Below are 20721 nucleotides of genomic sequence, written 5' to 3' on the forward strand. Positions count from 1 at the left end.
ACTTTGCATTAATACAAGGAGGTAATACCAATAAGAGTTATGATAGAAGTTTCAGTGTTACTGTATACTCCGAGAGCAGAAATGTACAGTGTTTCACCCAAAATTTGCAGAATAGAAAGTTCCTGCTCTTCATCAAGGAAGACATTTTTTTGCATGCCAAACACTATCTGGTCCACAAGTTCTGTAGCAAGTACCACTTGGCATATGTGCACTGCAGTTGTGGATGTACAAAGTCACAACAAAATGAAAGTAGTTGATTTGGGAGATGATATCACTAAGAGTCACCGCAATGTTCACGTGACCATGGAGGGTGGCACAGTCCGCCCTTGTCAAGGGGCTATTGACGTTCAGCATCTCCTTGGTGAATTTTCAGAACCACCTTGAAGTTTTCACAGGGAAAAAGATTGAAATCCTTCACTCTAATTTTAGAAGGTAGCTAGTTTTGCAACTGTGTAGGAAAATCAAATTTTCAAAAGAGGAGGCTTTAGAAGCAATAAATTGCCTCAAAACTGTAACAGAATCATTCAACCTGTGGTAAATTGTTGAAATTGACTCAAGAAAAACTTCAAAAAAAATTGTCAAAATAATTATGGTTAATAATCTCCTGGTTTTTTCCGTTTTCGAATTCTTAAGTAATGAAGACATTGCATGGTCAGGTGCTATGGCCACTGGTATGGAATTTTATTGAAAGGTGGAAACATCACAAACATGTATTGTGAAGTGGACATAATATAATGAACTATTATTTTTGAAAGTTGTACAATGTAAGTTATTAATGACCTTCTTAACTGTATGTATACAGAATTCTGCTTACCAATTTCTTATTCTTGACTTTTACTGTATGAACTGAGGTGTATGCCAATGACAGCTCAGCATGAAGAAAACAAAAACAGTGGAGATGAAGACGACGACGAACCAGAAAAAAGCTCAAATAGAGAGTCAGAGAATCGAGGGGATGACAAGTTCGATGATCGATTACAGGAAAAAGGTTGATGACATCAAAGCAAGCAAAATTTGCGGAGCGCTTGTGAATTTACATACCCTGGTCCCAGAGATTTTTCTTGATTTTTCTCCGCACGAGAGAGCTACGAGAGAGCCGCGAAGTGGTGAAAACACGAGTCGCGAAGCGGCGAGAAAGAAAAACGAGGTTTTTCTTTCTCGCCACTTCGCGACTCGTGTTCGCCGCTTCGCGAAAAGAAAAATCAAGAAAAACCTCTGGGACCAGGGTAGAATTTAAAAGGAAACGAATCCGCCAGAGATCCTTCCATTATATACAAATCCCAAACAGAAACCAGTGCAAGGATGTAGCAGAATTTCGCGTCGAATTTGCTGTGCTCCTCCAAGCGCAGGCTAACATCGTCGTTGTCGGCAAACATCAACTGCAATCCATTGATTTTATGCTCATCCTCAACAACCCAGTCTTTCTTCATAAATAACCATTAATAAAACTGCAAGTATACTGACAAACTGGCCAAGCAAAAAGCACCAACTTGTGGTGAAAAGAGCACTATCAGGCGCTGTTCACACAAACTACCGTTCAATGGCCACTCGATCGCGCTTCCAATCCCCGCAGTAAGTCAGCGGTCAACGTTCTGCGCACGCGTCCTTAGAAAAAGTCCCCAGCCAATCAGCGGTTTTTGAGACCTGTCGGCGACGGCGACATAGTCGGCCATCGGCGGCCATACTCCAAATAATATTTAGACAGAGACATGCGGCCTTGGTTTACCGTGTACTTCTTTGATATTGAACATCTATGTTATGATCAATTGACACCTGTCAAAACAAGGTATCCCCTGACCAGTATCACGTGACCATATCGCGGGCTCAAGTTTACAGCTCATCGCTCATCGAGGTCACTTGTTTTTTTGAAGTTGACCGCTGACCAAGTGCTGGTTTTCGGTTGGATCGCAGGCTCATGTCAGGTTAACTTATTAAAAACAGGGCAGGATTGTTCGGAAGGTGGTTAACGCTAACCCAGGATTAGAAGTTAACCGAATTATAACTTTTTCTTCTATACAAATGTTTTTTGCTGTTTTGTTTTGTGTATATGGTGATTATTAAAACTCAAAACAGAAGGCCAACCGATATACAGAAAACGTCCCTACAAAGTTGGAAACTCAAATCAAAATTCTACCTTTTCCTGGGTTAGCTTACTCGGGCTCTGAACAACCTGGCCCAGGAGCTACGCTTTTCAGGTTTTAGGCTGGCCTAAATCTATGTATTAAATTCATGTGTCTGTCTGCTTATTGACAATGAAAATAAGCCAATGAGCACGCGAGAATCTCTGCAGTTATTGAAATTTTGTCCTAGCGCTGAGACGTCACGAATTTAATCTCAATGAGTTACCGATTTGCTCGATTTTCCGTGGCGACCAATTTTCTTCAAGATTTAACATGGTGTATCGGGCGTCTTCTTTGCGAGGTTTAGCCATCGCACAGATGGTATTTGGTGCTTTAATGCTTGTCTTTGGAATTGCATCTATTGCTGCTGTAGATCGCTGGATTTCGTACGTTGGTTTTGGAATCTGGGTTGGCATTTGGGTAAGCACAAAATTCCATGCGAGATTTCGAAGTTTTGAGACTTTCGCTGAAATGATAAGTTTAAGTTCTGACCAGGAACATACCTCATCGAGACCAGGTCAGTGTTTTAAGTGTATTCAGTGTATTGCAGTTACATACATGCAACTTCAGTTGCTTCACCTTATATATGAATTTCCTCGGTTGCACGTAGAATTTAACTTTAGCTCGCAGCGGTAACGACGTCGCTCAGATTTCTCGGTAGCTCGATCAAACTGAACTTATATTATGATCAGTTAGAAAATTCATGTCTTCGCTTACCAACTACAGTTAGGTAATGACCGAATTAGTACTTAATTTGAAAACTTCAAGTGCAAAGTTAATTTGGTTAGTAGATTCCTCCCTGTTCGGCCATTAACGTAAGCTTTTAACCCAATTTTATACGACGTGATTCGCAAGTATTTGCCAAGTGGAGCATGACACGCGGCTTTGATGCGCAGATCAGGCTGTTGGTTATTCACTCAAGGCAGGATTTAATAAGTACCTACAATATATATAATATATATGAGCTAGCACTTGAAATCTGAAACCACATCTAAACCGGAAAACAAATTTTAAAAGCTTGTATTGGCCGTATTTACCTATGTTTGTCTAGGCAGGCCAATATTGGGCCGGGTTTCAGGTGAATTATACATGTGCGTCGATAATTAGTATAGGTAATCATACGGTTTCTTGTTCTATTTGGAATTTATTTGGACAAGTGAGTTTTTCAAAAAGCTGAAATTGCACAAGCCGCTGCTTCGAGTGCAATTTCAGCTTTTCAAAAAACTTAAAATGATTCCGAAGTGAACAAGAAAGATTTTATGGTAACTTGTTAATAATATAGAAAGAAAATGCACATGGAAATAGTGCCAGAAGATCTTTCTTGAAGTCATTTTTTCTCATTCGCGAAAAGTTTGTTTCAAAGTTTCCGCACACAATTTTCGTCATCATTTTATGTGATATCATTGGCTTAGATAATTTCCTATTGTCTTTCAGCCAATCATAATGCAGAATTATGATGTGTAATTTGTACTGGTGTTACACTTTTTACACTGGTGTTACACTTGAACTGCACTGCTCTCAGCCAATCAGAATCCAGTCTGACTATGTTCTTTGCAAGTGTTTTTTCATTTTCTACGTTATTGCCTTCTCATGCTAGTATGGATGCTTTTTTAATGTTCTGCTTGTTGCATATGATCCTTCTCGGTAACTTCCTTGTTTTACATTGTCTAACTTGTTACACTATTTCATTGCACGGTTATTTATTTTCTTTTACGAGAACTTTATTTCAACAAAGGCATGACTGAAAATAAACAACAAAGGCTATAGGCCACTCAAAGGCTATGGAGGCCACTAATACTAAATAGTGGACAGGGAATCAGGCGGGTAAACCATATTACCTTATTATGAGTAATAAGCAAGACAATCGAAAAACCGGGTTCCTAAAACATGCATCATATGTTGCAGCAGTGACAACAGAAGAAATTACGTTTAGAAACACCTTTTGTCCTGATAAGCATCTATGCTTTTTAGCGGGAAAATCCCATCCCACGTTGCTCCGAGGTTGACTGCAAAATACAGGGTACCAAATTTCTGTCATTCATCACTATCCCCCCCCCCCCCCCATTTGCCACAATTCATCACTATTTCCCACTATTTGCAACTGTTCGCCACTGTTCGCACTATTTGAAACTATTCCTACTATTCGCTATTTGTGACTATTTGCCATTCACAACTATTCACTATTCGGGTTTTCCAAACACCCAGGAGAGTACAAAGGGTGAGGCCGATTTGAAATCACAAAGCAGCATGATTACTCTCTAAATAATTTGTACGACACAAGATCCAATTACTACTAATAATTATTAATTGTATCAATAACAAATTTTGAGATAATTTTAAAAAGGTCTTATGAGAACTTCTTTTGAGCAAACAAGTCAGTCAGTAGCAATGTCCATACATGTAAGTTTTAAAAGCTGTAGGAAACACTAAGAAGAAAGCCATTACAGTGCAGGTAGCTGACTTGTTATTGGTCTAGGTATCCAATTACAAAACGTCTTTGGTTAGAGTGTAATTGGATACTTGTATTTGGAGTCACACCCACATGATTGCACACAGATTACCTGACAGAAGCAAATATATGGTCAAGAATAATGTTATAGATACAATAATTTATTAGATATTTAATTTTTGTGTCTAGGCATAACGAGCCAAACGTTCTTAGCAGCTGAAAAAACAGACCTGGGATCCCATGGAGATGTAGAACTTTTAGTCCTACATCTCCACGGGATATCCAGTGGCTTACAACATTCCAGTGTAATCATATCCCTGTCGGTGATCGTTTATGTTCCACAAAACACGTCAAGTTTTGCACGAATGTGTCATAATCCCAAAGTGTGAAATTATATTTTCTGTAACACAATTCCATTGTGTTTGAAAGATACCAAACATTTTAATAGTCAGCTATTAGGGAAATCACGCAACTGACGTAAAGAATTTGGATTAAAAGAAAAAATAACGTTGAAACAATGTGTTTTCTAGGCTGGGGCGCAACCACCAGTTTAAAACTTAGACGCTTTGATACATTTCTTACTCTTGTAAAGCTATGGAACATGTATAGATGAAATGTTTTCGCTAAGCGCAGTTATCACTGCTATTCAGTAAGCGAAGTGACTATGACCGGCAGCCCAGAAATGCCCGAGAGTCAGAAATTTTCTCAGACTTTCCACGGAAAGCCTGATTCAAACGTGTTTAGAGTATTCTCTGTATAAATGTTTGTTGTGCTTAGCGATTCCAAAAATAATCTGAATTTTGTAGTAGTCGAATTCAAAAATCATGTGCACCGACACTTTGTAAATCAGTTAATGTTATGGACAGTCAGGAAATTATCTCAAAAATTATGACAAAGCTCTCAAGAACGATAGAAATCTCGAGTATATAATCTAGTTGTTTACGAGAAATGCCAAGCGATTCTGGAAACAGCACAATGGAAAAATCACTATCCCGATTTTGTTACATATCCCGAAGCATTCGGCAACTGTACTGCATGGGCTTCAGCCTGGATGAACCAGGAAAGGATATATAGCATGTTCCTATAATGTCACGCACGACAGAAAAATAACTATAGCGATTTTGTTACATATCCCGAAGCACTCAGCAGCTGTATTGCATGGACTTCAGCCTGGGTGAACCAGAAAAGGATATGTAACATGTTCCTATAATGTCACGCATTACTAAAAAATTATGTGGCTTTAATTTTGTAAAATATCTTGTAGCACTTGGCAACGTAGAAATACTGCGAGGATTATATGTGCCTGATAATATGGTGATTTTTGTCTTTTAGAAAACTAGTGTACCAGGGAATTCAGTCTAGGGTCTAACCCACAAATAAAAATAGTGATTTAGCATTTTAGTAGCTATCTAGTCCCCATACAATCTAAAAGCATGACAATACATGTAAGTTGTGATATAAATAAAGGATTAATCAGATGACTTAACTTGGTGCATTCGGTTTGTTGAGTTTTGAAGCTGTTGTCTTGATTTGATCCTCTAGGAGGCTGGTCACAGGCAACGCTAGCTGAAGACACTTTCTCGGTTTTCTCCGTTGTTCTTGGGTGAATGAATTCATGTATAAATCAGTTGTGGTTGGCGGTTTCGTTTGGCTTTCAACAACTGTTTTATGGTTTAAGCGACAACCAATCCAAATGTACAGGCTGGGCCACTTCTTTGTTGCCCTTCCCGTGAAAAGAAAACCTGTGCATCTTCTGTAACTCCTCAAGGCAAATTCGATTGAAAACTGGCTCAATTTTGCACAAATACATCAGCAGAAATACTATATCTTCTAACTCAGAGGCAAATATCATTTTGCGTCCGTTTTCAACGGCCGATGACGGGTTCATTTGAAGTCAAGGTCCTTAGTATATATGACCGTGCAATATTCCCGTGTCATGAAAATTTATTATAAAATATCAATTGTGTGGCCAGATCATATCTGAAAATAACCAGGTTACTTTTGTACACAATTAATTTCTCTCATTGAAAGCAATTATCGCAAAACCACAATAGAACCGCAAAATTCTTGCGATGACAGCAACATAACAGATAAATGACGTCACCCCATAGCAACCAGACCTGGCAAATATTTGAGCTTCCAATTAGCTCTGGCTCGTGATGAAAAAACTTTAAATTTTGTGTTACACCACAAAACCACAGTTGCATGATAAATTGTCCAGCACCACAATTATGCAAACCCAATGTCCCTCTGCATTCTTAGAACAACTGTTTCAGAAATATGAAGCCATCTCAACAGCCTTTTTAATGTTCAGAACAAGTGATTTTGTTGATATTAGGATTATTAATATTTTTGCTCTCTTAATGAATTATTTTGCCCTCTCTTTTAGATCATCATTACAGGAATTTTGGGATACATCGGTGCAAAAGATGACTTAACTCCAAACAAATGTTTGGTGAGTTTCACTCCAGCTGTAGTGATATTATTTTATTCCTTAGCTTGTGCTGTACATTGTACTTTGAATGTGCACTTTCTACTTACTCAAAGTATCAACCATCAAGTCTTATCTTGCTGAAAATTGGGCAGGGGTGTGCAGCCCGCTTTCCAAAATCCTTACCCTATTTATGACCAAAATCTGCGATATTCCCTACCCTGTTTATGTCCCGACCTAAAATTCGAAACCCTATTTATGACCTGATGCTTAAATCAAAACCCTGTTTGAGACCTGCCTTAGATATGATTAGTTCCCTAGTTCAGACCAATGTTAAACTGCTGTAAACATAATTTTTAAAGGGCTCTTGTTGATTTTCTTTTCAATAATGATGAAAAAGTGCATTCTTCTTAAAAACATACCCATATCAAGGCTAGAGTGTGAAAACCATACCCTATTTATGACCAAAATGGCCAAAATCTTTACCCTGTTTATGACTAAAATGGCTGAAAAACCCTACCCTTTGGGTCCACACATACCTATATAGCCCATATAAGGGATTACCCCCAGGGCTGGCACCCTGTCTATTCTAAAAGCAATGGGCAACTCATTTTTTGCATATACTGTCCGATTGCATAGAAGATCATGCCCAAATTCTGACAAAAAGGAAGAAATAAGGTTTAAGTAAGGACATACAGTAAGGTTTCCTATTATTTCAACACTGTCATTTAATAATAAATCAATTATAATACAGTATTTATAAATTACTACTGACAGTATAAATTATTTTGTGTTTTTATCCGAAAATGTATTTTAAGGTATTTTATCCGTCACATTTGAATTTTTAATGTATTAAATGTTATTTTTAAGGAATTTTTATGCACAACTGAGAATTACATTGGTATTCTGGACATATTGGATTTTAATTAGTATTTTTTGTTGACAAAATTACTCGATTCTGATTGGCTAAGAGCAGTTCAAGTGCAACACCAGTGCAAATTATGATGAAGATATCTGAAGTTAGTTCAAGGACACTTGTAGACTACCAACCATCAGTCAAGGTTTTTCATAGGTGGTTGAAGTTTACCTGAAGCCTTCTGAAGACAGGCGAAAGAAAATCTGGAAATTGCCAAAGATTCCAACATTGTCAAAAGTTTTGTAAATAGTTTCAGACAATTTGGAAGATATTTGCAGGACCAAGGGCACTGCAGCCTGCTTAAGTAAATGATCAATGTATGTCAAATATAACCTGAAATAGTCTATTTTCAAGTGTCTCATTAGCAAGTAATTACATGACTATTCTCGTGCTATTTGGAATGAAATTATAAGCACTTTTAAATTTTTCAGAGACTACAAATTGCACTTGTCCTCCTGGGTTCATGCAATTTTGTAAGGAAAATTTCCTTGACGTGCTTATTTTATTCCAAACTGCATTACATGTAGTTACAAATCGTTACTTTTGATTACGTAATACTACATGTAATACTCTTTATAGTATTGAACTTTTGTGTGAATTGTTAATTATTGTTAGTAATAAATCTGTTTTAAATAATGAATCTAATAAACATAATATAAATCTGTATCTTTGCCTTTCTTTTGTTTAATTGTTGATTGTAATACTTTTTGTCTGTCAACAGATTGGTTGTTTTATGGGCTTCTCTATCTCCGTTTGTGTCCTCACTGGAATCATGTTCATCAGTTACTGCGTTGCTATGGCGGAATTCAATGAGATCATACGTTGCAAGAAGAGTGGTTGGGATCGTAGTTACTACATGTATAGCAACAAATACTGCTACTCAAGCAGTTACAGACACACGGCTGCGGTTGGGCTTGGTTTAAGTTCTTGTATGTTAATATTTACCATAGTTGAGTTCATTTTGGCCCTTTCATCCTCCATCTACTGCTGCAATGCTGTCTGTTGCAATGCTTCAACAGGTGTTGTGAACACCGTAAGTGTGGTTCATACTTTTGTTTATGCTTGCAAATAAATTAAATGTTCAGGGTTTCTACAAGTCATTGAAAACCTGGAAAGTCACAGAATTCACGAATGTCATTTTCCAGGCCTGGAAAGTCATGGAATTTTATTGTTGGTCATGGAAAGTCATGGAAGTTAATAGTTTAATGTCTGATACATTCATTGCTGCACATGTCAAAACAAGAACACAATAAAAAAGGCAAGTGATCAAGCAACTAGCCTCCCACGCAGATGCTCTTTAGGACAATTTGAACTTCCCACATTTTGGCAAACGCCAGAGATTAGAAGAAATGGAAATTTGACTCTAAAACAAGCCTAGGATAGTTTTGACGATTTTCAATTAGTAGTGACAGTTAAACTTAAGGTCAAGAAAAAATGGAAATGGTCATGGAAGGTCATTTGAAGAGCTTGAAAGAGTACAAACCCTAACAGTCTGATGAAATATAATACTTTACATGTACTTGTACATGGAGTGGTGGTATTAACAGAAATAGCAAGACTTTGCAGGAAGGCAAGACTAGCATTTTTCTTTGCGAGCCCAAGACATTTTGACTTTTTAAATTGCAAGTTTAGAGCTCTAAGATGTTGAGATGTCATTTATAAAAACAAACAAACAAATCTGACAGGACTTTGAGAGACACCAAGACAGCTTTGTGAAAAAATCAAAACTTGTGTCAAAATTGTGTTGTCTTTGGCATTTATTAATCTCATACCATCTCATAATTTGACTTTGGATTGTTGTCAGACTGTAACCAATCAACAAGTGACTTACGTACAGCAGCCTCAACACACCTTTGCAGGGGGACAAGGTGGAGTGGTTATCATTCAACCGACCGGTGCAGTGACAACTACAACACACGGCTATCCAGTGGTAGGCCAACCTGCTGTGTATCTTCCACAGCAGGTAAGTTTTCATTAATAGTTACATGTACACGTGTATACAGAAGCTGTGTGAAGATTGCTGTCACTATTAACATCTCATGCATTGAGCATTAGGCTACCTGATTCTCACTTTTTGGAGAAATATCTTGAGAGCTTTGCAAATGATTGCATTCATAAGAGATTACAAAATAGAAATACAGTTGGATCCCGCTAATTTGAACTTGGTTATTTTGAATTCCCCATTACTGTATTTCTAACTCAAAACATTTTCCTTGGATTTACCCCTCAGTCATTTACTATTGGCTATTTCGAACCCCGCTATTTCAAACTATTTTTAGGTTCCGATGAGAGTTCGAAATAGTGGGGTTCAATTGTAGTGCAGTAGTGGAAAAAAATTGTCTTAGTTTGAAGTCTGTAGTTATTATAATGTATTAATGTACAATGCAGTTTAACCATCAGATGATGTCATCCATGGATCATATTTTTCCCATGTACAGTAATATTATATTTGATATAATTTTTTGACACCTTAAAAAGCTGTTAACAGATTTCCTGTTGTGACCTTAAAGTTAATAAATTGTTCTCAGAATTAATAAATAAACAGTTTTTGCCGGCAGTGTAAAGTTTAAAACATCTTTTTACTGAGAATTGTTTGGTCAGTTACTGCAGACCTACGTGTACTGTACTCTGACTTGGGTGGATTCTAGAAAACATATGGTTTTTGACCAAAGCAGAGCAACACCATGCTGATCAAACCAATTTAAACACTGTCCTTGCACTGAACTGTATAATGGCATTTCTTTGTACTTATGAACACAATCTCTACCCTCACACAGCCAGCTGTACATATGCCAATGCAGCAGCCTCCCTACTTTGCTGCACCACCAGGACCCATCCCAACTGGTGCATTAAATGTGACCTATGCTGGTGCTGCTGGTACTCAGGTGCTCTATTTTTATTTTATTCTTTGTTGTTGTTTTGTTGAAAAATTATTATAAACACTATTGTTGAAAATTCTTTACCAAGGTCCAAAGATCTGGAATTCCCTTCCTGTTACAATCACTTCTTTGTCAAGTTTTCCCAATTTTAAGAAAAAACTGCCAGTAAGAGTTTTTAGTAAAATAATCACTGAACTGTCAAAGCCGCACACTGTAGCACTTTCTATGTAACCATATTGTTATGTACGAGGTGGCCTCAACTATAAGCCTGGTGGTTTCTAGAGGTCACCTCACCATACATTGAAATATTTATAAATAATTAATATATTAGGTAAAAAGGCAAATAACCTTGAATCTAAAAAAAAAATATATTTTTCTTTCTTCATTTGCTTATTTGTTTGTTTCTTGAACCTGTCTTGTAATGTAACCAAACTTCCATCAGGAATGATATGATCAGCTACAATACAGAAAGGTTAATGGAGCATAATATTTATAGAGTAAATAACCGGAAGGGGTGGGGGACATTCATCCCTCCCTTTGCCCCTCCTCTTGTCCTCTTGAGGATTAAATGATAGATTGGTTTCTTAATATACGTGCTGACTATATAATTTTTCACAACTGCAAAAAAATATATAAATACAGTAATGTTCACTTTAATCCAGTTGACCTTAGCTTGAAGTCATATCTGTTTGACCTATTTCACAGCAACCACCAAGGGATTCTGAGCAGCCACCACCTTATTCCTACATACAGACAGGAAATGCACCACCATTAGCAGGCTCCTCTGGCGAGACTCCTTCCGAGACCTTGCCTGTTGATGTGTGAGCACAGCTGTGACTTGAGTGCATGCTGCAATGGGCTTACGTTACAGTAGCTCATTACCTGTTGCTAATGAGCCTGATGAGCGAGTTCTTTCATGTACATATAATTGCACAAAGAGTGGTTGTTATCAAAATTCGTCAATAAATTTTGTTGACTCTTTAATTTTCTAAAGGGAACCATGTAGCTTGATTTCTAGCTATTTTATGAGCACAGCAATACCAGGGGTGGATTTAGGGGGAGATGGATTGGGTGGCAAGTGACCCCCTCTTGGTGAAGCAAAAAATTAAAAATATAGTGAATGTTTTGGCAGAAATAAACTAAGGCAAAAACTCTGGGCAGGTACCTTATTGTAATGTATAGTTTACAGTGGCATTGCTAGTATTCCTAGTGTAACAGTTTAGAGTTAGGTTTCAATTCTCAAATTGTAACATTTTAGTAGCATGCTCCATTGATTCTGCAACTCTATAGTACTAGCCACACCCAGATCTTGTAAGAATGTGAACACAACTCAATATTGATGTATGGTAGTCACCCATACGGGGTTAAAATGAACAATGTTGGAGGCAGTCGTGTCTGAGTGGTCCTGGTTTTCAAGGCTTTCAATTGCACCAGTGGCTGGGTTTATTTCCAGTACAACTCATTTCATACTTTGTAAATAGCTGCGTTGGCCTGCCTCCTGCCAGTTTGAATAATTTTACAAAAATGGCATGTGAAGAGCGTGTGACACGAAATAAAAACAATACATTTTTATTTCATTATTAACTTAGTATTATGTGGTTCTGCAATTTTCGCCTAAAGCTTCCCTACATAAATTTGTTTTAATTGTTCTTGAACGTGCGTTACTATTATTTAAATAAAATACTAGAATAGTTTTGTAATATACTCTTCCAGAAGTTGAGGAACAAAAAACGGTTTTCAAAACAGAATGTACTTGCTTCGCTTGCTTGAAAACATTGTACAAGAAATGCTTGCAATACATCTTTTATGTCATTATTTATCTTTCTTTCTTTATTTATTTGATATTTATTCGCTGTTTGTTTATGAGTGGTACTGCAAAGCAGTACATTTTATATTTTTTATGTGCACACATCATATGCAGTTACCTTGTGGCGCAATCGTTACTGCTTGTAACTTGTTGTCAATTTATGTATTAAACGTTTGTCAACTGAACAGGTTTTTTTGTCGTTTCTTGCAGTTATTATTTGATCTATAGCTCAAATCTGGTCATTCAAAGGACCTGTGGATAACTCTTATATTAGAAATGGAACAAAAATGCGGGCCATTTAATTCTTTCAGGGATAAAGCATGTGGATAAATCACATGGGGGACTCCCACAGAAAGAAGAAGCGTTCTCGTCATACCTTTAGGGCTTAAAAATGCGATTTTGCCACCTCGTAGGGTGTTTAGCCTCAAAAGGTCCACAGCGGGAGCTTTTGCAGTGCCTTTTAGGGTATTAAGCCGAAAAATATGACAGGAGATAAATGTGTTGTTTTATGGGTCTAATATGTTGTCTCTAACGGGTGAGAAACATTTAGAGCCACGCCCATAAAACAAGATCTTGGTACCTCTTAAGGGTTTTGTATATGGGATTTTCCCCGGGCGGATAAATACCCTGATTTTGAAAAATTGGCGCACGAAACTTAGTATAGTCTGAGGGTTTTTAGTTACTAAATTGAAGATGAGTCAGCGGAAGTAAACTTTCTTGAGGGTCATCAGCTGGTCATATTTTCTATAAGCATGTCAGGTCCGTCAATAATTCCACATGTTTTCATCCTTTTCTTTAAAAAACAAAAAAAAAACACTGCAAAACCAACAAAACATATAGTGCGGTACGGCGTGTAAGGGACCGTTCATTTTTTATGAGGGAGGGTGGGCTGGTGGGATTTGGGAAGCACCATTTAAAAATCGCATGACCCCCCCTCAGCTTACCAATTTTTTCACGTGGCCCCCCCTCCTTATAGCGGTCATTTTTTGGGATGACCCCCCCCCCAAAAAAAAATTGAACAAACAATATTTAGATTTCAACTTTTTGAATATTTCTCTATTATCCCCCTACTTCACGTTTTGTGCTCACTGTGAAGACAATATTTACAATCCCTATACTACAGAGAGCTGTTGTTTGAAAAACAAATCAAAAGAAAGAGAAGTCAATTTCGGATCTCCTAGTTATGGCTCGCCCTGAGCGTGTGGCATTTGGCCTCTCATTGGCATCTCCCTCATCTGAATTGATGAATACCCACAGTTTTAATGTAAAACAGATCAAATGTATAGAAGCTAAGTTGACGAAGGTCACGCAGGACATGGAAGCACTACAAAATAAGAGCAATTATAACAGCATATTCAAGGGCATACTCAAACATGCACAGCACATCAACAAAAGGAGAAGGAAAAACGAAAACCGCAGAAAGTCAAATGCAAGAAAGAGGAAGCGGACTGAAAACAACGTCCAACGAGTTTATGGAATCTGTGTTGGAAACCCGCTAGGAAATGATCTTCCACAATGCCTTGTGTACCCTCCTAAAACGGCCGTCCCGGAAGGGTGTATTAAAGTTGAGGATGTTGCCACGTCGTTATTTAGAAGAGATGGGCCATACATCGCACAGCTCTTGGAAGGGAATTATTTCACCAATGCTGCAAGAAGCAGAATCACCACCAACCTTGAGCAGGAAGTCAGAGATTATGTTTACACCTTCATGTACCCTGAAGAGTACACTCTGACGGAAAGCATTGCTGCTTCTTGCAGCATCGGTGAAAGAGACTCCCATAGCAGCACAAGCGGCGACGAAGAACTCGACGACAGCGAAGATGAAGATGAGTGCCAGTGAAAGTTGCATTCGAAAATAACAGTGTTAAATACTTCTTTTCAGTAGCTACAAATGCTTTTTTGTCGCCAAACGTTTTTTTAAAGCAGAAGGAAAGTTTGTAATAAATTTGTATCCTGCCTTCTATGTTTATTCTATAGCAATTTTTTTGATATTCAAACATTGTGCCATTTTAAAGTTTTACTTAAATATTTCACGTGACCCCCCCTTTCTCCCTTATTTTTTGGGATGCCCCCCCCTCGAAAGCCATTTTTTTCGCATGCCCGCCCTCCAAATCCCACCAGCCCCCCCTACCTGATAAAAAATGAACGGTCCCTAATCCAGTAGGACTTTCGTGCCGAAATTGATTTTTTCGCTGTTTTGCACTTATTTTGCGCCGAGCAATAAGAATCCGATGGGGTTCAAATTTTCCGAGCCCGTCTTCCCATGTTTCTGGCTACTCTAAGGATTTAATTTATGCTAATGTATGCTAATTAGATGTAAAAAAGTCTTGCGAATATCTTTGCTGTTAAATTCAAGATACAGGGACCAAACGTTAAACGAAGCTTACTCTTGATGACGTACGTCGTATGACTCAACTTAGTTACCATGGCAACCAGCGACGACGTCAGGTTTAACTACCTGCTTTTTTGGTGGTGGCGGCCATCTTGGATCCACCATCTTGGATCTTCGAACTCTCATTTTTCTGAAGCAAAACAGTGAATTATAGAACAAACTTTAACTAACGAATGATTTTCGTTATGAGCGATGTCCATTTAAGTGCATAACTTTCTTTTATTTTCCTTTTTTGCTAAACGCATTTACTCTTTCAGTTTCTCATACGAAAATATCATTGACTTTTGTTAGTCCCATAGTAACAACGCAGACGCTTTTCGTCTTCTTTCTGTTATGTATAATACTAATGTATAGTTCCGTTAAAAGTGTTCGTGCATAAAATGTGACTTAAGTTCTTATGCACCAGGACCATCCTCGTCATCAACTCGTGTGCCGTCTGTGAATGGATTTGTACAGGTATTTCCAAAGCATTAACAAAGAGGAGTGCATGGAATTCCGTTCTTGAAACAGCTCCAGAGTCTCTTGCTGTCTGACTTGCAGCCGCATTTGGTAAGCTCACTAACAGCTTGGGGTGCAGGGAGAGACAAACATATAACGGGCACAATATGCTCCTTAGTTTTCGCCCCAGCCGTTATCTTTAATGAGGGGAAGATCTGGGCAGCTGGTGGAATAGGATTTGTCACGCATGGCTATGAAGTTTGCACGCTTGATGGAAGCATCTCGCCTTCCAAGTTCCCGAGTCAAAAGAGCTCCCATCGAAGTTCAGGAAGGGTGGTAAATCCCGCTTTGCAGTTACTTGGCAGACAAATTTCTCTAGGTCTTTAAATTGAGTTGGCAGTTCTCCGTCGACTAACTGGTTTTGGATAAGACCCTCACCAAGCTCTCTGAAAGAGACGATCGCGAGATGGTCGTCATCGAGTGCCATGTAACCTTTCACTCAGGAATTCTTCGTGATACCAACAAACTTCTCTCCCCAGTCGGCTCCCGTGAAGTGGTGCAATCTAATCAGACCTTGACACTTGTGTATTCCAATCGCTTGGACTCGCTGAGTAACATCAATCTCTCTGTAGTTTGCACCCTTGCCTGTCAGTTTCCGGAGAGGATACACAAATCTCTTGCGACGAATGCTCATCTAGTGAACGCAACACCTGGTGAGGGATCAGCAGGTGTTGCGTTCAGTAGATGAGCGAAACTACATTTGATTTTGTTATTGTAAACCATGACCAGCTTGATGGTTGTGTTGCTGGAGAAGCGCGCTAATAATCCATTGGCGAACATAGTGACCAGTCTCAGCTTTTTCATAGCGTCCCATAAGGAGTGCTTAGAAGATGGCAACAGTCTGTCTTCAACAAATGCTTCAAACCGCTTTTGGCCCTTCTCTGCGTAGCACAGGATATCTTCCTTTGCTTTTTCAGGCACAAGAGCTGACGACAACACACTCTTAAAGGGAGATGCAACTGTAAATGGGTTGCCTTCGCAGTGCAGCTATATCGACTGGCGGAGTCTCGTGGCGTTTCTTCGCGTTCTTACAGCAACATTCCAAGAGAGCTGATAGTGCTCGTTCCGCTCAGAAGCCTCGGACACTTTAGGAGAGCGTTTTATTGCTTTACCATACGGTAGAGATGCAGTGACGCGACAAGAAGGTGATCTAGGGCGGCTTCGTCCTCACTTAACCCGAACATACCTCTGTGGCGCTTTAATACTTTGATCGCCTGTTCTAGCGTCTGATCTGTGAACAACCTCGTGAACGGGATCTCTGACTTCGCTACAACAAAATCCTCGGACTAAAATGCCTCATACGTCATAAGGTCCTCCTGCTCGAGTGCGTTCATCTGCGCGAGGCGGACTGGCATTAGCCGAGCGCAGTTGAGGAGATCGTGCGCGAAGAAGTACTTTATCAGGCATTCCATCGCTGCCAGGTAGCCTTCCCAGTCCCCATAGCGGCAAGCATGAATGAGCTGTAACAGGTTGTGCAATTACTTGAGGTAATCTATCATAAATCGCGCGAGATTTCAAGTCCTTGTTCTTCACGGTCTTGTGGTTTGACCTTTTAAGAGTACAGGGCTGGATGTCGTCATAGATGTTAACCATTTCTGGACTGCGCTCGTGGAGGGCCCCTTTAAAGGATACGAAGATACGAAGAGAGTGTTTCATTTTATTCAGATGTTCACCATTCTCTGCGCTAGCCTTGCCTAAATAATTTCCATTACAAACTTGCCATCGGGAGGAAAAAGCTAAACTTTATTATGCCCATCACTGTGCTTCCTGCGCTCACGATTTCGATTTGGCACATGTGAAATGCCACGGCTTAATCAAATGCCGCATGTTTTTAATTCGAAGCGACTCAAATTGGTATTTGATTCGGCGCATAGGAAATTCGACGTCTAAACCAGGCCTAAGTGAAAAAAAAAAAAAAAACAGCCGTAAAACTCCAAACTCTAGGTGTGTTTTGCAATTTTAAGCCCTGAAAAGAAACTCGTCAGTTCGAGCAGCACATGTTATCATTCGTTACTGAGGGTGCGTTTCTTTGTTAAGATCATTCCCCAGTATTGCACTGCGCATCCCTACTGCGCATAATTTCACACGTGATTAGCGCGCGCGCACTAAAAACTGGCAGCTTTACGACTGGACCTCGCCATAGAGGAAAATCGTCATTTCCTCGCTAACGATTATGGTGACCGATCATTTTTTTCTGTTGTTTTGAATTGAGTAATACATTTCTCTGTGTAAAATAAATATGAACCAATTCTCAGTGTAGAACAAGAAACCATCGTCGGAAACGTGAATTTAGCAAGCAATTGTGACTATAATCATGGTGCTATTATAAGGATTTATTGGGTACAAACAAGGTGCTGTTGCTCCTAAAGGAACACGGGGACCCCTCACTTTTATAAGTTCCCATAATATAAACAATCAATAAGCAAAGTTTGACAAAAATCTCAGTGCAGGTTTTATTTCAGTGGAATGACCTTAACAAAATCCATGATTGGACTGTTAGATCCGAAAACGAATTTTGCGTTTCTTTACTAAACAGATCAATCCGAGATGACTCAGATTATGGTGCATCAAAGGAACCGAAAAATCCTTGCCCAGAGTGGATTCTTCGGTTCCTTGATCCGAGAGATCTTGGATTAATCTGTTTAGAAAAAAAAGGCAAAATCCGTTTTCGTATTTAAGAATCCAATCTTGGATTTTCTTAAAGAAACGCACCCTAAAAGTTTATTAAAAATGCACTGTTTCCTTTAGAAGTACGAGAGTTCGAAAATCCAAGATGGCGGATCCAAGATGGCCACCACCAAAATAGTAGGTAGTTAATCCTGACGTCATCGCTGGTTGCCATGGTAACCAATCTGAGTCATACGACGAACGGGATCAAGAGCAAACTTCGTGTAAAGTTTGGTCCCCGTACCTTGAATCTAAGAGCAAAGACATTTGCAAAACCTATTTTTGCATCTAATTAGCATAAATTAGCATAAATGTAGTCCTTGAGGAGCCAGAAACATGATCATGAATTTCGTCATGACATTGTCAAAGTAGCTGCGGATCGGCGAGGCGGTAGCCGAGTGGATCCACATATCCATCAAGCACGTGTGGAATAATTGTTTTATTAAAAGCGCCCCCAACTCTAGAAAATTAGACTAAAATAACAATAAAAACGCCCAAAAAAATCGCGCGTACGCTTACCATATTTGTAGAGTATGGTATAATGCCTCATAACACATGATGGCTAAGCCAATGAAAACTGCTTTATTCAATGATTAGCCAAGGAGCAGAACAGTGTGCGCACTAACAAGTATGGCAAGTTACTTGTTTTCCCTGCTAATAAATTTCACACTATTTTATGAGTAATATGATAGGGCATTGAAAAACTGAGTCAAAACAACTTGTTCATGCACCCAGATGTGAGTAAAACTGAGTAAAGGTGTCAATGTGGTGACATATTGTCAAATAATATTTACTTAACACACCCCGCTAAATACTTAGTCTATTTTAGGAGTTAACTGTGTTTTCTGAATGGCTATTACCTTCCTGTATCACGGATTATTGCCTAAAAATTCTGACTTTATGTCCCTAGAAATGTAAGTTAAATCTGCTAAAACAATGAAATAGCTTTAAGGATGTACGTTTTGTGACGATTGAATATAAAATATTTTGATGTTTTCTTTTCAGCGCAAATTTTCTTTGACCAAGTCTGCATTCACTATTCAGCAAGGGCTTTCTGTTGACGAGTAGGTAAGGGTCGTATTTAAAGTAATTTTTGATTAGTTTTGCTGATTATTTTCCCTAAAAATACACTACTTTCAGTGGCGGATCCAGACCTTGAGCTAAGGGGAAGGGGGAGGGGGGGTGGGGGTGTTTTGCTTGCCCTGCCGGCTTTTCTTCTTTCTGTTATTTCTTTTTTTTTTACCCAAAATAAGGGGTGAAAAAAAAACGTACACAATGTACTCTAGCGACCTGATGACGCTGTAATTGAAAAAGGAATACACAATAGGAGACGCTTACTGCTACATGTACAAGGGACACCAGTAATTGAAATGACGCTTGATTTTGAGTAACACTGTAGGGGACTGGACACAAACTGACTGGCAAAGCAGAGTCTCGGCAAGGAAACGTTTGAAAACGTTGAAGTCGGTTGACTTTTGAACAGTGTGATGTGTGACATTTCTCAACGGTTATTCTAGTGCTTTAAGTAGAGTTGCCACGCGACTAAACGGCGGATTCGCCTGTTCCAAATGTCCACTTCTTCCCCGGGGCGGGGGGGGGGGGGAGCACTGCCATATATGGGCTACATAGGTATGTGCCGCTGTGAAGGGTATGGTTTTCAAGCAATTTACTCTAGGACAGGGTATATAAATCAAAGCGTTTGGGTTTAGAATAGGGTATCATTTTTCACAAAACTGACTGGTTGGTTGAAGATTTTATCTAGAGTAAAGAAACCAGAAATTGCCACTCAAAAATATAAAAAAATCAAATCGACAAGTTTAAATTTAGGCAAATCAGTCTCAACAGTGTCAATAGATGGGGGGATTTGGGGAGTTTACTCTAGTATAGGTTAGCAAAATTCAGCTTAACTAGCTCTGGTATAGGCTAAGGGTTCCAGCGTCACAGCGGCACATCCCCGCCCAGAAATTCCCAAAGTACCCCCCCCCCCGGGACTTCTTCAAAGCTATCTTTGACGTTCCCAACATTTTCGCAAGTGCAGACCAGTATCCCATATAAGGTACCGCTGTTTGAATGACGGAAGTCTATTGCAGGGAGCGTTTTGATTTCAAAGGTCACGTAGCAGTGAAAACAGTGGTAACTGTACAAAATATCTTGAGACGCACTAAAGGCGAATTGCAAGCTTGCGACAAGACAAACCAAAAAATAAGAATAATTGCGGAATCAAAGCGGAAACACAACAAAAGAGAAGCAGAACTAGCTACACCTTGATCCTGGGCGCTGCTGCCTAGTCACTTGGCCTGTTGATTGGTAGGATTTAATACTGCACGAATAACAAAGGCCGGCAGATCTATCAAGGGAAGACTGTTGATTGACCCAGGTAAACAAACTGGGGAGTTGAGCAACGGCGAGCTGCGAATTTCGTGAGACAGCCGGTTAGACGGGTAATCCAGATCGATGCTGCAAGCCTGAGACTGCACGAGTAGTGAAGCGCTTGGAGGTTCTGGCTGCCCTTGCTTTTGATATCTATAAATCGCCTTCTTCTCTTTATCGTCGTTCGCTAAA

The 20721-nt window shown here is 39.2% G+C and overlaps 1 protein-coding gene and 1 long non-coding RNA gene across 2 annotated transcripts in view; one reads left to right on the forward strand and one right to left on the reverse strand.

Moving 5' to 3' along the window:
- Window positions 1–20721, reverse strand: part of LOC149105204 (uncharacterized) — a 182747-nt gene that overhangs the window by 21994 nt on the left and 140032 nt on the right. The gene's annotated exons all lie outside the window — the stretch shown is intronic.
- LOC110044637 (uncharacterized) lies at window positions 2302–12787 on the forward strand. Its single transcript, XM_020750201.2, has 6 exons — window positions 2302–2540; window positions 6959–7024; window positions 8638–8949; window positions 9721–9879; window positions 10694–10801; window positions 11501–12787. The coding sequence occupies exons 1-6, from the start codon at window positions 2394–2396 to the stop codon at window positions 11618–11620; spliced, it is 912 nt and encodes a 303-aa protein (XP_020605860.1). The 5' UTR covers window positions 2302–2393; the 3' UTR covers window positions 11621–12787.

Source organism: Orbicella faveolata, unplaced genomic scaffold (genome assembly GCF_042242905.1).
Source record: "Orbicella faveolata isolate gen_17 unplaced genomic scaffold, um_ofav_v1 contig_34, whole genome shotgun sequence".
Classification (NCBI taxonomy): Eukaryota; Metazoa; Cnidaria; class Anthozoa; order Scleractinia; family Merulinidae; genus Orbicella; species Orbicella faveolata.

What these genes read in the sequence shown, in the direction of transcription:
- LOC110044637 (XM_020750201.2), top strand. Translation starts at nt 2,394, where the DNA reads ATGGTGTATCGGGCGTCTTCTTTGCGAGGTTTAGCCATCGCACAGATG. An exon ending in TAACTCCAAACAAATGTTTG is followed by an intron (nt 7,025 to 8,637) that starts GTGAGTTTCACT and finishes GTCTGTCAACAG; the next exon opens with ATTGGTTGTTTTATGGGCTT. An exon ending in CAACAGGTGTTGTGAACACC is followed by an intron (nt 8,950 to 9,720) that starts GTAAGTGTGGTT and finishes GATTGTTGTCAG; the next exon opens with ACTGTAACCAATCAACAAGT.